The 19406-nt window shown below is 43.3% G+C and overlaps 1 protein-coding gene across 1 annotated transcript in view; it reads right to left on the bottom strand.

Annotated features, from left to right (window-relative positions):
• Positions 1-19406, bottom strand: part of myo15b (myosin XVB) — a gene marked incomplete at both ends in the record, with an annotated part of 81182 nt that overhangs the window by 33827 nt on the left and 27949 nt on the right. Inside the window, 21 exons of the mRNA XM_079292657.1 lie at positions 794-900; positions 1076-1325; positions 1485-1575; positions 2924-3092; positions 3292-3420; positions 3679-3757; positions 5522-5767; positions 5915-6027; positions 7041-7100; positions 7250-7282; positions 7475-7547; positions 7871-7938; positions 13067-13176; positions 13280-13462; positions 13893-13965; positions 14078-14247; positions 14528-14763; positions 14854-14949; positions 16355-16479; positions 16571-16628; positions 16764-16826. Of these exons, the coding sequence (XP_079148783.1) occupies positions 794-900; positions 1076-1325; positions 1485-1575; positions 2924-3092; positions 3292-3420; positions 3679-3757; positions 5522-5767; positions 5915-6027; positions 7041-7100; positions 7250-7282; positions 7475-7547; positions 7871-7938; positions 13067-13176; positions 13280-13462; positions 13893-13965; positions 14078-14247; positions 14528-14763; positions 14854-14949; positions 16355-16479; positions 16571-16628; positions 16764-16826 (2532 nt within the window). The remainder of the gene's footprint in view (positions 1-793; positions 901-1075; positions 1326-1484; positions 1576-2923; positions 3093-3291; positions 3421-3678; positions 3758-5521; positions 5768-5914; positions 6028-7040; positions 7101-7249; positions 7283-7474; positions 7548-7870; positions 7939-13066; positions 13177-13279; positions 13463-13892; positions 13966-14077; positions 14248-14527; positions 14764-14853; positions 14950-16354; positions 16480-16570; positions 16629-16763; positions 16827-19406) is intronic.

The raw sequence follows: 19406 nt of genomic DNA, 5'->3' as shown, positions 1-19406 counted from the left end.
TACAAAATGAGCTGTTGGACTGCATGCTGTCGGTTGTAAGGGATTACATTCTGGAGGAAGTAAAGAACGCTGATTTTATCGCCATTCAAGCAGACGAGACGACGGACATTTCCACCCACTCGATGCTAACGGTAACGTACAAGAGCGTTTTAATGCTCTGGCTATGCTCTCCATGGAGAAGGAACTTGTCAGGGACATGCCTGACTTCAATAAGAAGGTCATTGAGAGGTTTGCCACTCAGAAGAGCAAAGTTCCTTTACAAATAACTGTCATAAAAACATGCAGGTTTCCTCACCGCACTGATTGGGTGTTTCTCCAACAAACAAGGTTCATAGGGGCATCTTAAAATATACTTGTTCTATTAGACTATATATGATATTTATATTTTATTATAATATATTCATGATATTTATATTGTATATTTATGATTATATGGTATTTATATATCATATTATACTGAATATTATTATTATATGATATATATATATATGTATATTAATATACTGAATTGTATGAATAAGATGTCCTTATTATGTCAGTGTTGGAATAAATGATAACAATGTAACTGCAAAGTACTAATGCGTTTTTGATACCTTTTTTTTTTTTGCATTGAATTATACTATTTGCTGAGATTGATTGGATGACCCTACCCAAAAAAAAATCCACCAGCCGCCACTGGTCATTTGTATACATTTGTATGTATACATTGTCAATGTAAAAACGTTGATTAGTGCAGCTTTGAGGGAATTACTGGTCTCCTGATAAATGTTGTGTGTGTGTGTGTGTGTCTTACTTCTTTTCGAAGGAACAGTTTTCCTGGCATGTTGGAGTAAGAGAAGTAAACCCCAGCAGAGAAGCGGTGGAGCTGGGAGCGAATCCCTTCCACATCTGGCATCACATCTGCAGTTAATAAAGAGCAGATGGAGGGCACTGACTGACATGAACTCCCCCACATTCGATAACATTGGGTTGAATGGTAGTTTGCAGCGACTGGCGGCCAAAATACGTCACATGAGAGGTCTTTTAATCCGCGTAAAACACAATGTCTGGAGAACACGGTGAGACCGGCACTCACTGAGAGACGGGGCCGCCATGGGCGGCGGGTCGGGGATGCTCTGAAGGATGGGTGCTGGGCGCAGGGGAGGCTGCGGGGAGTCGGGGGGAGTGGGCGAAGAATAGTGTTTGGAGCGCTGCGAGCCAAACACGTCCTCCAGGGAGCGCTGTTTCTGCCTCATGTTGCTGGAGATGACGCGGGGCCCCCTGGTAGAGGGAGGAGAGGAGGCCTGTGGGGACAGGGTCCTGGGAGGAGGTGGCTCCCACTGTTTCTGCGAGCATCAAGAAGGTGTGAGCATGTAGCACACAGTATGTTCGACAGAGATACTCAACAGAATAATGAAGCTAACAATAAAATAACTTTTAATTTCTAGAGAAATTCAGATGCATTCTTTTGTTTTTGTAGTTGCGGTTCAACTCTCCATACTGACCTTCGGTTGTGGCACTGGTGCTTTGTCTTTGAGTTTGGCCAGAGCTTCCTCTTTGGGGTCATTCTTCTTTCTAAAATGCCGTAGAGGAGGTCTGTGAAGAGGATGAAAAACAGCACATAGTTATTATTTATAGACTGTTTCTAAATGGTACATAGACTGTACTTGTATAGCGCTTTTCTAGTCTTCTAAACCACTCACTCAAAGCGCTTTAACACTGTATGTCATCATTCACCCATTCACACCCATCAGGACTACCTAATCATTCATACTCATTCATACACCGCAGGAACAGCCTGCGGGAGCAATTTGGATCCATCAGCTGATTGGGCTGGCTTGAGATCAGCTGCTATCAGCTGACGTTGCTGGGATGTGAGCTGGGCTCCAATCAGTGGCCTGCCAGAACTAAGGCCAGGCTCAGTATTTAAATCATCTCTTTCAGCTTTGAATGCTGGGATTTCTGAGGCTGCTTCAACAGAGGAAACACTTTTTCCTAATTCCTCCTTCATTTGCTAGAAGGCAAGCTTTTGTATTGATTGACTTCGGGGGATTTTCTGAAGAAATGTGTTCGTTGATTGAATCTCTTTAAGCAGTATGATCAATTTCTGCAAGGTGAGCTCATCGAAAATGTTACAAACATTATTCAGACATTTAACTTTCATGGCATTTCTTTTACCTGTGAAAGTATAGCTGAAACATTCAAAACTTATTTTCAATTTCATGAATTGGGAGCGTGATTTCACTTCATGCTGGCCGCACAATAACGCAACGACAATGTTCAAAAGGTGACGTGGTGCCCTTCCGATGTTTCTACAACCGCAAAATTATATTGACTCCCATTTAACACTGTAATTCATTCAGGGAGAAAAGGTGTCTAAGCCATAGACTGTAGATAAGAAGTGGACGTAGTCATCGTGACGTCACCTATTGGTTTGTGGACTGCCGTTGTGAAACCTTGAGTTCGACAATTTCAACGTCGCCATCTTGGCTTTTTTTAATTCAATGAACGGAAGTTACCATATTTGGAATGCAGTGGAGTGACGTAGAGATGCCGTATACGGCTCCGATCTGTCAATCACAGTAAGCCCGCCCTAAACCATCCCCTGCTTTATGGTCTATTTGACTCTAAATGAGCATCATGCTGTATCGAAGAAGACTTGAAACTGAAGATTGAGACCATGAACTCATGTTTACAATGTTTACTGAGGTAATAAATCAAGAGAGAAGTAGAGTCATTGTCTCATGGACTTCTATACAACCAGAGGAGTCGCCCCCTGCTGGTCAGTAGAGAGAATGCAAGTTTTAAGACACTTCCGTAGAACTTCACTCGGCAGAACCGGAGGTTGCCGCCTGGTCCACGCAGGGTCCAGCAGGATCTTAGATCAGATGAAAGTTTGAGTAGGTGTGTATGGACCTCATATAGGAGCAGCATTGAAACTGACCTGACAGGCTCAAAGGGTTTGGCTTCCGGTTCGGGTCGGCTGTTATACATTTTGATGATTTCCCGGATGTTGGAGGTGGGTTCGGGCTTGGACTCAGTGAGAGGAGCTGGGGTCGGTGCTGCTGGTGGGGGGTCCACAACTCTGGCAGGAGTGGTGTGGAGACGCTGAACTGAGATGAGAGACAGAAAGTTAATACCAAGCCCCATGATAAAACAGACATTTTAGCTGCATGCTCCCTTTTTCTTTTTGGCCCTTTTGAGAATTGAAATCTACAAAGTACACAATATAACAGCTCTCAGAAAGTAAAGTAACATGTCTAGATTACACTAAATATTATCTCGTGCATGGAACTTATTTCATCTTCTCACCAGCGGGCTTAGGTGGTGCTGGTGGGGGTGACGGACGTGACGATGGTGGGGAGCGTTGCTGCTCTCTGGGTGGGCTGGAGGGGGCTGGACGAAAATTTGGGGCTTTGGATCCACCTCGGGGCTGAAAGCCTGGAGGGCAGTGGAGGAGAGCGATAGGGAAGGAAACGCATGACTTAAATGAATTATTATAAGCACAGTGATTTAAATCGATGAACATTTTAACAGCAGTGAGCCATTACAACGTTGATTTCATCACACAAGATAGCTTGTACCTCCCTGCATTTATGTTCTATACTAAGCTAGATATAGCAAAGTCAAAAGTTAATTAATCAGCAAGTATATTGTCCATCAATCAAACATCAAGTATTACTTGTCAGCTCCACTCACCAATCTTCCGGAAGTATTCCTTCTTGTCTCTGAAAGACTGCAGGTCATCAGGATCTGGTGAGTCCACTTCTCTTTCTGGCTGTAGGAGGAACAAACACGGACACACAGCCGTGTAAGAAATTTGAGTGTAGAACTGTGTGTTTAGAAGCTATAATAAAAGTGTTTAATGATTCATATTTAAGAATTCATAATTAGTCATAATCATAAGTGTTTTGGATGAAGCTTTTGCCAAAAGGTGCAAAGTCTTATCTTTGATATAGAATGTTTATCATAGAAGGGTAAGCCATAACAGACAGTCATTGAATGTGTTAAGAACGAAGGGACAGAGAGTCTTTTAGACAGGCGATTACAGGGGGCACCTGGGACCTGGGAGTTAGCCAATAGGAATTGGGATGGACAAAAGGGGAGGGGTTTCGAACTGTTGTGAGGGAGGGACGTAATCAAGACTTTTTCTCTTCTTTAGATTAAGTTTCCAGGGGACGGGTGTGTCTCCTGAGGAGCTGAGAAGAGTTTTTTGCACGGGGTTAAATCGTTTCATATTCCATAGAAGTAGTGTACTTCACTGTATAATTGTATTTGCATCAGTAGGATTAAATTCCTTTTAATTGTAAACCAGTTTCGGTAACGTTTTTGCGCTGCTGAAGATTGCAGCACCGCGTGCGTACAGCTCTCACGGTGGGGCACTTCTGGCCCTCACAACCGCATGAGGAGAAAACAGACCCGGTGATATTACATTACAGTCATTTGGCAGACGCTTTTATCCAAAGCGACTTACAATTCAGATTCTATCACACCGTAGCTACGGAGCAATTTTGGGGTTAAGCGTCTTGCTCAAGGACATGCGACTAGCGGAGCAGGACCCGGGGACCGATCCTCTGATTGAAGGCCGGCCCTGCTCTCCACTTAGCCACCATCACCCGATATCTGTAATATCTGTACTTTCACATTTTAGGGAATTAAAGGATAATGTTGCAGTATTCCATAGCGTTCTGCGTTGTCAAAGTTCACATGCACAGTCAAAACCAGCAATGAATGTCTCTAATAATAAGTGTTGTCACACTGGGTGACATGGCTCCTTCGTTACCATGGACACACATACTGTAGGTTATTTCGTCTCAATCCCACAAACACCGTCCTGCCGCCTCAAATACTCACTAGAACACCAAATGTGGATTAATCCGCCGCTAAAAGTAGTCCTCAACAAATGCATTTCCTCCTGTTTGAAACAATAACAATAATACTGACCGCCTCACCGTTTTATGCCTCATTCAACAATTAAGGTCACATACATCCATGTCTGTCCAAAATGTCATCGCTTCATTATTTTATCCTGTTCGACATTTGTGTGAAATTGTCAAAACTAGCATATTGAGTAGGGGTGTAACGGTTCACAAAATTCACGGTTGGGTTCGGTACGATACAAAGACGTAAATGACGTAACAAATTCTGCATAAAAGGCGACAAGTACTAGCCGATAAATAACGGGCCGTGCAACTGCCAATGGCTGTGAAAGAGGTAATTTGGTATGTGGATGAGAGGGCACTTCAACGTTTCGGAAAAAGTCTTGTGCATACTTAGTAGTTGGTTAAGCTCCAGGGTGTCAGCATTGTCATGCCACTCATAGCACTTTTACACTACATGTCATTCATCTATTCACACCCATTCATTCACCGCAGGCCTTCGGAAAGCAATTTTGGGGTCAAAGTGTCTTGCCCCTCAACATGGACTGGAGTAATTTAAGAAATAAAATAGCGAAAAATTCAGGTATAGTTCGATAAGGATGTGTAAAAAAAAACAAGCAGCAATGGAGTACACTACAAATACACTCTATATTCAGCAATACCTCTGGCTCAGGATGCTTGTAGCCGGAGGTGCGTTTGCGCGCAGGCGCTTTGGGCCGGACAGGTGGGGGCGAGGGAGAGGGAGGGGAGGGCGAGTGTGAGCGTTCCCGGGACCGCCGCTCGGACTGACGCTTCCACTGCTTCTCCTCCCAACGCTGCTGCATTGTCTCCTGCTCCTTCTGCTTCCTCTGCTGCTCCTGCGTCTGCTGCTGGGACAGATTCATTGCCTGCAGGGTCATCTGCTGGGCCTACAGAGGAGGAGGAGGAATGAGGACAGGTAAGCAAGGAGCTGGAGGGGAGGTGGGAGAGGGAGTTAGGAAAGGTGGATGTGGGTGGAGGGGCGAATAAAGGATCATAAAAAAAGGATCATCGTGTTAGAAGGAGTGTGTCCTCACCATGAGAAAGGCCTGCTGGTTGATGAGGGCCTGCTGCGATGCTGCCATCTGCATAGGGTCAGCAACAGGCGGGGCAGGCATCATCATGGCTGTGTAGGGATATACACAACAAACTGTTTTTCAGGCAGAAATCAGCTACATTTAAATCATTAACAAAGGAACTGACACAACATAACATTCAACACACACACATGCAACTATGAGAGAAATTGTCGAGGGGATAATGTCCATATCCTTCTTCCAAATCATGTTTCTCCCAGGCAGCAACCTCCAGTTCTGCCGAGTAAAGCTGATGTGGAAGTGTCTTAAAACTTACATTCTCTAAGAGAAAATGACTCTACTTCTCTCTTGATTTATTACCTCAGTAAACATGAGTTTATGGTCTCAATCTCTAGTTTCAAGTCTTCTTCAATGCAACATGATGTTCATTTCGTAAATTATGGTCCATTTAGAGTCAAATAGACCATGAAGAGGAGTATGTATTAGGGCGGGCTTACTGTGATTGACATGTCGCTGCCACTACCAGAGCCGCATATGGCGTCTCTACGTCACTCCTCCGCATTCCAAATATGGTAACTTCTGTTTATTGGCTGCAAAAAAAACAACGTGACGATGGCCTTAATCTAAGATGGCGACGGCGAAATCGTCATACTCGAGGCTTCAAAACGACAGTCCACAAACAAATGGGTGACGTCATGATGACGACGTCCACTTGTTATATAAAGTCTACGGTTTCTCCTTACCAATTATATATAAGCCTTTGTGTCCACAATATTTGTGTCTGCAAATTAATCCCGTATGGAGGGCGTAAGAAGCTGGTCCATTGCTCTAAAGTCCATATATATTTAAGCCAGTTCATTCAAAGGTGCAATGTGTTGAGGTGTTGACGTTATGTTAAATGCGTCTATGTATTGTGTAGCAGAGATATCTGATGAAATTAACATGGTAACCAGCTAGCCCCAGCCCCCCATGTCTTGTAACACAGCTTGTAGCTCGGGAGGCGATAGTGAGCCACTGGAGCGTCCAGTCTGTCCTCAGTCCAACATGAGAGGACGATGTAGTAGAGCTGCCCCGAGGGTCCATGTACGTTTTGTTTATTGAATTAAGTTCAAAGATGGAGGATTACCTGGCATGGTTGGCATCATGGGAGTACCATAGCTGGGCATCGGAGGGTTAAACGCTTGTCCTGAACAGAGGCAACACAGTGACGTAAAGATTAAAAAACAGAAAGACAGACACTTTCTTCTGCCATTTAATGTGGAAAAGATGCAAGGCCTGAGGACATTTCTCCAACAGGACACAAAACGTTTTAAACAAATGAACATTCTTACTTACCCATAGTATAGCTTGGCATTGTCATGGGCATACCTGAAGAAAAAATGAATTAATTATAATTTCAATTTATAGAGACTGAGTTACTTGATTTGAAAATGGGAAATTCTGGCTAGTTGATGGCCGCTACCAGAGCGCTTTGCACTGTGCTAATACGGTTGCTGCTGATAATGCCTTCCCGACCCATGGCATTATCGCAAAGGGTAGCGCGGCGCCCAGTTTGCCTACCAGTTCCAAACATAGGTCCAATCCCTCCTCCTCCTCTCATCCTGCGGTTTAGCATGGCTACTCTTTCCATGTCCTACACACACAAACACACAAACAAACACACACACACACACACACACACACACACACACACACACACACACACACACACACACACACACACACACACACACACACACACACACACACACACACACACACACACACACACACACACACACACACACACACACACACACAAAGTAATGCAATACATCAGAGATACACAATCCACCAGGGACCAACAAACATGTACAATACACCATCAAAACATTCTGTAGGGACAGAAAAATGTAGCCTTTACAATAATTACAGATACAGTTTGGAAAATAAGATAAAACTGATGACATCACTGACCGGAGGTCCTTGGTCCAGTACAGGGTCAAACAAGTCATCAACGTAGGCATCCATCTGTCGACCTCGACCTATATTGAGTTGGAGAAGAGAGATGAGGTGATGATTAATAAATTAGTGTTGATGAGAATTGTATACTTTATACGCTAATACGGCTAATTTACAGCATGCTGTTCACTCCCATTCACATGATTGACTGTTTACACCTGGATCCCCTGTCCGCTGTCACTCTTCCTCTACGATCATTCATCAGCCGCATTCATCCCCTACTAGCAACACTAGCTCCCTCTGGCGGCATGGAGGGTCTCCTACTACTCTTTCCACTGCCTCTACCGTAACTTCCACTCCACGACCCATGAACATTCCCGTGAGAATCACAGGCTCGCGCTCACGCCCTCGTTATGGTCGGGTTCGAGGTGCTGCATGAGTGATCTATTGCACATACCCCCAAAGCTTCTTGTGCTGATGACGATACAGTGTCTTCCCCCATCAAAATGTGTCTGATTAATGCACAAACCATAACAAACAAGGCTCACATTTTAAATGACTTGTTCACAAGTCAAAATTTGTCTTTTTTATTTCTGACCGAGACCTGGCAACGGAATATGGAATGCATCCATTTCAATGAACTCTGCCCTGTGGACTGCTCTTATGTTGGGACACGGCGTTTGACGGGCCGTGGTGGAGGCCTCGCCGTGGTCTGGAAGAATCAGTTTTCCTGCCAATTGGGGAGCACAGAATCCTATGCTACTTTTGAGCTGCAGCTCAGTAAAGTGGGCCAACTAAAGCCGTTTTTCTGTTTTTTAATTTACCGACCTCCAGGTCAGTTTTTATCAGAGTTCACAGACTTTCTGACCTCTATTATCAAGCAAGACAAAGTGCTTCTGGTTGGTGATTTTAATCTGCATATCAATGATACCACAGACTGTATTGCTACTGAGTTTCTCAATATTACTGAATCTTTTAATTTCACGCAACATGTTTCTGGCGCCACTCACAGGGGTGGTCACACCTTGGACCTTGTGTTCTCTCTGGGTCTTGATATTGATAATACCCGTTGTGACGACCTATTGATCAGTGACCATAAATGTATTTTCTTTGATCTTTCTGTCAATGCTGACCTCTTGTGTCTGAAACAAACATTCCACTCCCGCATTATTACTCAGAATACAGCTGATCAGTTCTCTATGCACTTCTGCTGTGATATTAACACAAATCTCAATGATGTTGAACTCTTGATACAGTCATTTAATGAACATTGCACCACTTTGCTGGATAAAGTGGCACCTCTTAAGGAAAGGACCAGGGCAGCCTATAACACTACTCCATGGATGACAGACGCTGTGTGCAGCCTGAGACAGAAGTGTCGCAGGACAGAGCGGCTCTGGAAAGCCACTGGGCTAGAAGTGCATCGCTCATATCTCAAAGACCTCAGAATTTCTTTTAATACTGGAGTAAAGGAAGCTAGAACTGCTTATTTTGCCAACCTAATCTCTTCCTCAAAGAGAAATCCCAAGATTCTGTTTGACACAATTAAGAGAATTGATTCACCGTCTGTCTCTACATTACCATGCTGTTCTGTTGACGATTGCAACAAATTCCTTATCTATTTTATTGATAAGGTAACAGGTATTAGGTCTGGCATTCAGCCTGGGATCTGTTCATCTACATGTAGCTCCTCGCAATCTCCTGCTGTTCTGGACTCTTTCCAGCCTATCAGCCTTCAAGACCTGATGGACTTAATTAACAAAACAAAGCCATCATCTTGCCCTCTGGATATAATACCATCCTCTCTATTTAAGAAAGTTCTGCTAACTATTGGCCCTGCAGTAACATCTATTGTCAATTCCTCATTGTCTACAGGAATTGTCCCTTCCTGTTTCAAACATGCCACTATCCAGCCCATATTAAAGAAACCTAACTTAGATCCAGCTTTGCCCATGAACTACAGGCCCATATCAAAACTGCCTTTCTTGTCCAAAATTTTAGAGAAAGTGGTGGCCAAACAACTTACTGCTGCACTGGAGAGGCACAACATGTACGACAAGTTCCAGTCTGGGTTTCGTAAGCAACACTCTACTGAAACCGCTCTCCTGAGGGTTTCAAATGACATTCTCATGTGTGCTGATGCAGGTGACTGCTCTGTGTTAGTTCTTCTGGACCTCAGTTCTGCATTTGACACTGTAGACCATGACATCCTGATTAAGAGGCTACATGATTGGGTTGGCATATCTGGCATAGCGTTAGACTGGTTTACATCTTACCTCAATGACAGAAGTTTCAATGTCTCTGTGGGTGATTTTGTGTCTGTTACCTCTCCACTGTCTTGTGGTGTACCGCAGGGCTCGGTTCTGGGGCCTCTGTTATTTTCCCTTTATCTGTTACCTTTGGGGCCGATTATAAAAAGCTATAATGTGTCCTATCACTTATATGCAGACGACATCCAACTCCATTTGTCATTCAAACCCAGCGAGGCATTCACATTAACTAGGCTCCTGGACTGTGTCAATGCCATCAGAGACTGGACGGCAGAAAACTGCTTGCAACTCAATGAATCTAAGACGGAGGTCCTAGTTATTGCTCCAGAGGAGTTTGTCCCCATGATCAGGCAGATTATTAGTCCACTCTCCTCTGCTGCCCATTGCAACCTGCGCAATCTTGGGATTTTCTTTGATCGATCCATGTCGTTTGACCCTCATGTTAAGCAGCTGTCCAGGTCATGTTTCTTCCATCTAAGAAATATCAGTAAACTGAGATCTGTAGTATCAACACCTGAATTAGAGATGATCATACACACATTTATCTCTTCACGCATTGACTACTGCAACTCACTTTTTACATCACTCAGTGCATCTGCTCTTAACCGTCTGCAGGTCATCCAAAACACTGCCGCCAGATTACTCACCAGGACAAATCGACGGTCTCACATCACTACCGGCTCCCTGTAGCATCGAGGATACACTTCAAAATTCTCACCATCACTTACAGAGCACTTCACGGTCAGGCTCCGACTTATGTAGCTGATCTACTTCGCCCCTATTCACCCGCCCGCACTCTCAGGTCAAACGCTCTAGGTCTTCTGTCAGTCCCACGCACACGATTTAAGAGCCGTGGTGACCGAGCCTTTGAGGCAGTGGCCCCGAGGCTCTGGAATGTTCTGCCTGCAACTCTGCGCCTCGCAGATACTGTGGATACTTTTAAAAGCCAGCTCAAAACCCACCTGTTTAGGCTGGCGTTTGTGTAAAAGTAAACCCATGTCCGAGACCTGCTCTTAAAATATGTTTTACATTTTTATTTTATTTTTTATTATTTTTTATTTTATTTTTTACTTTTCTCTGTGTATAGAATTTATTGACCCTAGGGTCACATTGTGTTTTTTATGCTTTTAAATGTCTGCTCTGTTAAGCACTTATAAAATTCATTCATTCATTCATACATACTTTTATACTTAAATTTTCCTCTGATCCCTTGGGAGTCAGTCAAGAGCGAGCGCGTACACAGGTTTAAAGCTTGTTGTATTACCCAAGTGGCAAAAATCAATTATTGCAGGTTTAAAAAGTTTTCATGACAATTGGAGAATTACGCCCATTTATTTGTTACTTCTGTTAGTCAATTTACAACAACCTGCACAACTGTCTACCTCACCTACATTTTTAAGATCCGTTTTAATTGCTGAACATGAGGTCTGGAACAAGGTTTCTTCTACAAAACTGGCCTCGGGATCAGATAATAATGCAGGGCCCAGTTAAAAACCCTTGTCACTTAGTGTAGTGGTGCATATTGCCAAACAAATTAGCAATGAATCAAATTACCACAAACTAGACACAGTGTTAGCCTGCGGCCTTTTGGGTCGCTCTGAGGGTCTAGGACCTCTGGGTAGCAGTTGTCTTTTTTGCCCAATTGGTAATCAAGCGTTGAGTTGGGACATGGCAAAGTCACTTGATTACATTTATGCCCGAGTTCAAACGTCTCAGTTACATGACCTCGAAAGGCCAGCACAGTCACTTGGAACACAATCGAGTGAAAGTAAATCCGAAGTAACTGATAGACCGAGAGAACAGCTGTAGAATGATTGAGGTGAGAGTTTGGCAGATCAGAGGGCGTGTGTAGGAACAGATTGGCAGAAATGTCTGATTCATCATTTGCCATTGATGAAAACACCTGAGAGATGGTAGGAGAGCAACAGAGCCTATGGTGTTCAGTATGCTTCAATCAACTAGTTATCTCAACACCTCTGCTCTTCTCCCTGTACACCAACAGCTGCACCTCTAGTCACCAGTCCGTCAAGCTCTGGCGCACTCGTATGACACCACCCACAACGCTCTTAAGGCAGTGGAGATGATTGTGGATTTTTTGAAGAACACAGGCCAGCCCCCCGCTATGACCCTGTGTGACTTCCTGGTCGCCGCAGCGGAGTCCTTTCGATTCCTGGGCTCCATCATCACTCAGGACCTCAAGTGGGAGCTGAACAAGAAGGCTCAGCAGAGGATGTACCTCCTGCAACAGCTGAAGAAGTCCAACCTGCCAAAGACAATGATGGTGCACTTCTGCACTGCCATCATTGATCATTGCGTCCATCCTCACCTCCTCCATCGTGTTCATCGCCGCAGCCACTGCCAAGGACAATGGCAGACTGCAGTGTATCATTCGCTCTGCTGGGAGGTTGATTGGCCGCAACTTGCCGTCCCTCCATGACTTTTATGCCTACAGGACCCTGAGGGCGGGCAAGAAAGATTGTGGCCGACCCCTCTCACCCTGAACACAAACTGTTTGAGTCCCTTCCCTCTGGCAGGAGGCTGAGGTCCATCAGGACCAAAACCTCATGCCACAAAAATAGTTTCTTCCCGTCCGCAGCCGGGCTCATCAACAAGGCCCGGGAGCCTTACTGACTGACAATTTTACATCCCCAGGACAAGTGCATATGTTTACACATCCCTCCACAACTCCTCACTTTAAACAGACACTTAACACTTAAAGAACAGACTTATTTTAACGTACTCTTATATTGTTTGTTTATCATATTCTATTGTAAATGTTCATATCTTTATTTGTGTTTCTTTGTTTATTGTCATGCACGAAGTGCAAACAAACTTGCCAATAAACCGTTTCTGATTCTGACCAGAATGGCCATCGTCATACGTCTTGATCCAATAATCATTTAACCAGAGGCATGCTGACACCTTAACATTTCACACCTACCTTCCTGTGGATAATCTCTTCCCCAGCGGCTTTCCTCGAAAGGAGGCAGCCCAGGAGCTTGCATGGGTGGCGCTGATGGAATGAACTCGTCCAGATCTGAAGCCGGCATCCTGAGAGATAAGAGAGGCACACGGGTGCTCATTGTTGAGCAAATTCTTAAAACAAACTGCGAATTTGGCCCCAAAGATTATGGCCACTTGTTCAGCGCTCTACCTGTCTCCCTGGCTGCTGAACAGGTAGTCAGAGTTTGTAGAGGAGGGAGTCCCTGGAGGTGGCAGCACTTCAGCTTCGGCTCCAGCCAGAAGATCCATGACAAAGTCCGAGCCAGCCAGATCTGACCAGCCTTCATCGGTCAGAAGAGACACCGACCAGCCTTGCACGGCCTCCGACACACCTCTATGACACACCAATGTACAGGCGAGGGATGAAAACTACCACATGGAGCAGGATTGACCAGGGAATTTGGACGTTAAGAAACATTAAAGGGAGACAATACAGGTGAATGGGGTAAACATTTTAACCAATAGATATCACCATGAAACTTCCCCCAGTTGATTTACTTACATCAAGACATTGATGATAAGATATTTGTATTCGAAGTTTTTTGAAATGTTATGTTTAAATATGCAAATGAGGCATTATCTAATGGTAACTTTTGGTGAATTAAGGAGAAATCTACAGACGCGAATAGACAAAGTGGTAAAATAAACACCTGAACGTATAACTTGGATGTTTTTCTTTCAATTACTCTGCATGAAAAGTGATGTATTGCCTGTAGTGTCTCCCCAAGTTAATTAAGGTTAATAAACGGCATGTTTGGAAGTACCTGAAATGAAGGAGCCATGAGGCGAGCTGCTCTCCTGTGGTCCATGACTCCACCTCAGTTGTCAGCTTCTCATCTGAGACAAAAAAACAAAGACTTTGTAAGGTTTGTAACAGCATATCATTTTACACTGGTGGCTTGGACAACGACAAAGTGTGTCCAGTTTCTAAAGAGTCAGCCAGTCTCACCGTTGAAGGTGTGTACGTCCAGCAGCATGGTGCCTCTCCTCTGGTTAGTGGTCCACTCCAGCTGGGTGGGGGGGTAGATGCGGGCAGCGGGAGCTGGGAGCTGCAGTGATGTCAGCAGTTTGTGTTGGCACAGCGAGCGGTACTCCCCTGGACCGTGGTCAGACACATACCTGCACAGGGAGCACTGTAGACTGAGTCATGTACAGAAGTCTTTTTCAAAGCGTTTTTCAGAAAGGGTAAATCCAAGCAAACTCTAGTGCTTTCTAGTTTTCAAGAAACAAACAAACATAATTCCGAAGATAAAATATGTAATCACGAAAAGAAAAATCAACACAATGGTTTCAAATCAATTATTCAACACTTTGATTCAATATGGTATGACTTTACACCATTCAGATTGATGTTAGCCTGGTAGGCTAATAGAAAGGCTAAGCAAAGCGTAGCACCTACTTGAGTAGGGGTTTGTCCAGTGTTAGTGAGGGGGTGAAGGCACTGAGGCAGCAAGCCAGCAGCAGCCAGCCCCTCAGACTGTCCTGCTCCTCGTGCCGGCCCCATGTGTGGTAAGCCAGCTGGGCGAGAATCTCGTCCCTCAAGGCTGGCCGGCTCTGACCCCTCTCCACTATGTAGTTACCCAGCATCTGCTCCTGCCAGCCGCTGAGGTCTGACTCACCCGTAAACCGCAAAATCTGAGGAAAACGACGGGTCAAAAAATCATAAATGAAACCAATGAGAATAAAATGAATCTAATGGCATCTAATCTAATCACTCCCATATACCAGTTTGTAAATCTCCAGGGCAGTTCTGGCATCTTCAGGCTCCAGAGGGGTGAGGGATCTCTGGAGGGGGTATCCCTGAGACTGGCTCCATGTATCCTGTGGGAGGATACAACATGTGGAGACTCAGACAGGAAATACAATCCGTCCTCTTCCATCCGTTTAGGTGTGAGTCTGTTGGATGTCTTTGTATGAGCATTACAGAGAATAATTAGCCTTTTAAAGTCATTTTAATCTCGGATTAGTCTGATGTTCAAGTGTTGATCAGGCAGAAATATGTTGGGACAAGATGAATCTACATGTTTTCAATACAAATCATCCCTTTCTTGAAACAAGCACAGTTTTCCTTATGGTCGTGAGGTTTTCTATGTTTTCCTGCTTTGGTTCAAGTGACAGTATTGACACATGTTTACATTTTTAGATATGTAAGCATCTCATCCTTTTGTAAGAATTTGAATGAACGAATAAATCTCAACAAGTCTCCATATGAAACCCATTTAGGAAGTGGAAGTACATCATGGGAATATAATGGTTCATTGACTTTCCAATATTAACAACATAAACAAACAACAAAGTCTGCTTTTAAGTCCGTGAGATCAACACATACCACAATGTAAGAAGCAATTGTGCTCCACATTACCTACGTTTTAAAAAAAAACACTGACCTTTCAGACATAAAACTCAATGATGATTTCCATTATACAGACAATACATTTATACATTTTAACAAATGGGAAAATTGGCAACTAGCTGGTGAACAAAGAGCATTTAGCAGCTTAAGAACCACATTACTTCTCAGGAGTTGGTGGAGATCAAACCTGAGCTAAAAGGAGAGTGAATATCTGAATGACATTCATCAGGTGGACACAAACTCCAAATGACTGGTAAGGAATGCTCTGTGTCTGCTGGATGTGTAGACAGGCAACTGTTTGCTAAAATGTTTGCCATAATAACTGATGGAGTTGACAAAATGTGTAAGACTATGTCAGTGTTGTGCCCTTAAAGGGGACATATCATGCACATTTCTAGGTTCATAGACTTGTATTTTGGGTTTCTACTCGAACATATTTACATGCTTCAATGTTCAACTAAACACTTTACTTTTCTCATACTGTCTGTCTGAATATACTTTTATTCAACCTCTGTCTGAAACGCTCCGTTTTAGCGCCTGTTTCTTTATCATTCATCATCGTTTGTGCTTACATACTAGCATGAGACTTCAGAGCCGCGGATCGACCGGGGACTCATTCATGCTGTTGGCCTCTGTGTTCTGATCACAAAACAAGACACACAACAGCCGTCCAACAGGCCAGTTTCTTAAAAACAAAACTGTATTTCTGCACAGCAAATATTTAAATATGACTCTGAATTGTTAAAATGGAGGTGTTTTTGCAGGGTGATGGCAACCATCTGAAATGTGAGGTGGAGCAGGATTTACAGTGTAATAAATAAACCAGGACTGGATTATGAATACGTGCATGTGTGTGCCGCAAACCTTGCTCACCTTTAATATGGACTTGGCATAGCGAGAGAAGGGGTATCTGTCTATATCCAGAGGCAGGGCAAGCTTGTACCCTGCCTTCACCTGCGGAGGTGCCACCTCTGTGACCCCTGAAGCATGCTGATGCCCTAGTGGACGGAGACGGAAGAGCAATCACAAACCGACAAAAACACACTGTGGCAGCAGAATATGCAGGCTGTAGTGTTATGTGAAGCTGACCTGCTGCGCTGCGAAGTCGGGCTGACAGCTCAGCGGGGATCTCCAACATCCCCACATCCTAACGGGAAGAAAAGAAAGAAAACATGACAGTGTGGCTACCACAGGAGAAACCAGATGGTTGGCCCCTTTGAGGCCGACTTCTGTACTTTCTGTGAAATGCTACAGCAGGTTCGCTTTGATTTTATTCCCTTACCATTCCTGGAGAGACAGACTGAGTCTTTGTCACTGTCTTCACTTTGTTCCTCTCATGAAATTCCTGAAATTGACAAACACACACACACACACAAACGCGGCCAGTTAGTCAATCACACTGCGAACAGCGTGATATCATCTCATAATCGTAATCATATTCATATTTGACTTTGCTGACTCAGTGAGTAATCCTCTTGTTATTCAGGCACACTCAACAGTCCCTCACCTCTGCCAGAGGAGCGTGTTCAATCAGACCTATTCTTAGATACCCATCCTGTTATATACTCCTGGAACACCCAAAGTCCGGTCGCCCCGCCTCCTACAACATGACACGCAGTTCCAAGAGTCCAGGAAGTTTGTTTTTTATTAGGAAGGTTTACAGCCGACAGGGAGGAGACACCTCAATGCGGCGGGGGTGGTGTCACCCAGTTATGATTATGATCAAAACCATCCCATGCATCGCTGGCCGTCTATTTGTACACTCATGTTCAGCAGTTTATTCTGTCGTTGATGTACAGTCTGCTGGTCAGATTAAACATGGGTGTGCGCATGTTTTCATGCCTCGCTTCAACAATCACACTTAAATCAACTCAAATAACTGAAGAGAATGGGTCTCCAGGTAACACACAGGCAGCCCAACCCTGCTCTACCTCCACATGGGAGGGTTTACAATGGCTGACCCTCCCAAACTAAACAAGTGAGTCACAAATCACAACTGATCCAAACACACCTGCAACCTTATAGTTTATTATTTGTCCTCAAAGGAGGAAATTCTTTTCCCCACACAGTTTATCAGTTTAATGATTTCCTGATTCAATTCTGAGTTTGTTTCCTGTAAAGACCATCGCCACGTTGAGAGCCGTACAGAGGCAACTGATACGCTCTGAACTTTGCATTGAGTACCTTTAAAGCAGATTGTTAATACTCATTTGGCAAAAAAATACTTTTATATCCAAATATATTCTGTGTAGCACTCTGCCACTAGAGATGATATAGATATGGTTTCCATGCATGATAAAATATTTGGTCCACTTCATTTATGGTTGATTCAAACACACACATATTTGTTTTGGTCAAACAGGCTGAAGTCGAGACATTTAATCATTAAATTGGACTCACAGGGTACTTGTTTCATTTAAGTGGGGAGTATTATATTGTCAATCTGTGTTATTCGTCTGTAAATTTAGCAGACTTCTCAGCAACACGCGCTGGTCAAATGGACACATTGTCCGTGGTTTGCATTAAATGAGCCTTGTATTTACATTGTTGTCTACTGATGTTCATGTATTTAAAAAAAAAAAAAATCCTGTTAAAGTTTTCATTGAAACTATGAAAAGGAAAACTTCAACATTTGTCAGGAGTCGAACTAAATATGTTTGCTGAAGGGCGAGATTTGTCCCACGAGCCACGTTCTGCCATCCACTGCTCTGGGGGATCACAGTGTTGGTCAGACGGTGCTTCAACTTGGTCAGATAGGCTGCCATTAAATTATATGTATTGTATGTATACAGTCATTCATGTTCCCCAGAGGATGAAGTCTAATGACATTAATGATCTCCTGACTAGCACCACTAGCAGCAGCATCAAAATTCACTTCACTATTGTGGTATCTTGACACATATGGATTGGCATAACATTTAGTATTCATCAGCAGATCCAAATCTTCTGTCCAGAGTGAACCAGGCAGCAGTGTTTTTTGTTACATTTAATCTAATACTGTATCTTAATATTGAGGAACTTTGGCTCTGTTGTTATACCCATTATACAGTATAATACTTCATACGTATTCTACTTCCCTACATTTCAGAGAAACAAATTGTACTTTTTACTCCACTACATATCCCACCTGTACAGACCAGTTACTTTTTACAAATAAAGATGGACTCAATATAAAACCATAAAATATGGTACATTGTTAGAGAATAAACGAGCAAACTGTACATTAAGTTGTTCAAATTAGTTCCAACTGGCTCAAATACAACAGTAGAATGATAGAGCATCAGTAATAACTAATAGAATGTATAATAATAGAACATGGATGAATCCTCTGGGGATGATGAACCCCAAAAACCCTGGACTACATTTCCCATGATGCAACTATACTGCTTCTTATGTTTGGCCCTCTCTGACTGGCAAAAGACAACTCCACATTTATAACACAGGCTATCTGCTCAAATATTGTACTCCCCAAACCTAAAATGAGATGAAGCTGATAACATCATTATGACATCATTAGGGTTAGGGTTATACTAATAACTTATGGAACTATAAAAGAACGGTACAATATATTCAATGAATTTAGATTGAGGATGATCATTTTGTTTTATGCAGTATCGCTATGGTCTAACAGAACTCCAAAAAATGTATTTTCATGAACTCTTTCTACTTCAACATGATTTTCAACTGGATTATTGGCTTTTGGCTATCAGAATATTATACATTTTGTTTTATTTAAATTGAATGAAAACGTGTTACCATCAAACCATCGTTTTCAATTCTGTTTCCACTGTATGCAAAAGCTGCTCTAACAAAACAAACCTGAGCGTTTTGGATACGCTGCAATAATAATGAATGTACAATATAGGAAGCCTCCTAAGAAATGACAGCTACATGTCAGTTCCTCACTGGAGAAAGTATTAGGGAT

This window comes from Melanostigma gelatinosum (genome assembly GCF_949748355.1).
Source record: "Melanostigma gelatinosum genome assembly, chromosome: 21".
NCBI classification, from domain to species: Eukaryota; Metazoa; Chordata; class Actinopteri; order Perciformes; family Zoarcidae; genus Melanostigma; species Melanostigma gelatinosum.
Note: the sequence above shows the minus strand (reverse complement) of the source record. Positions and strands in the feature narration are given on the sequence as shown.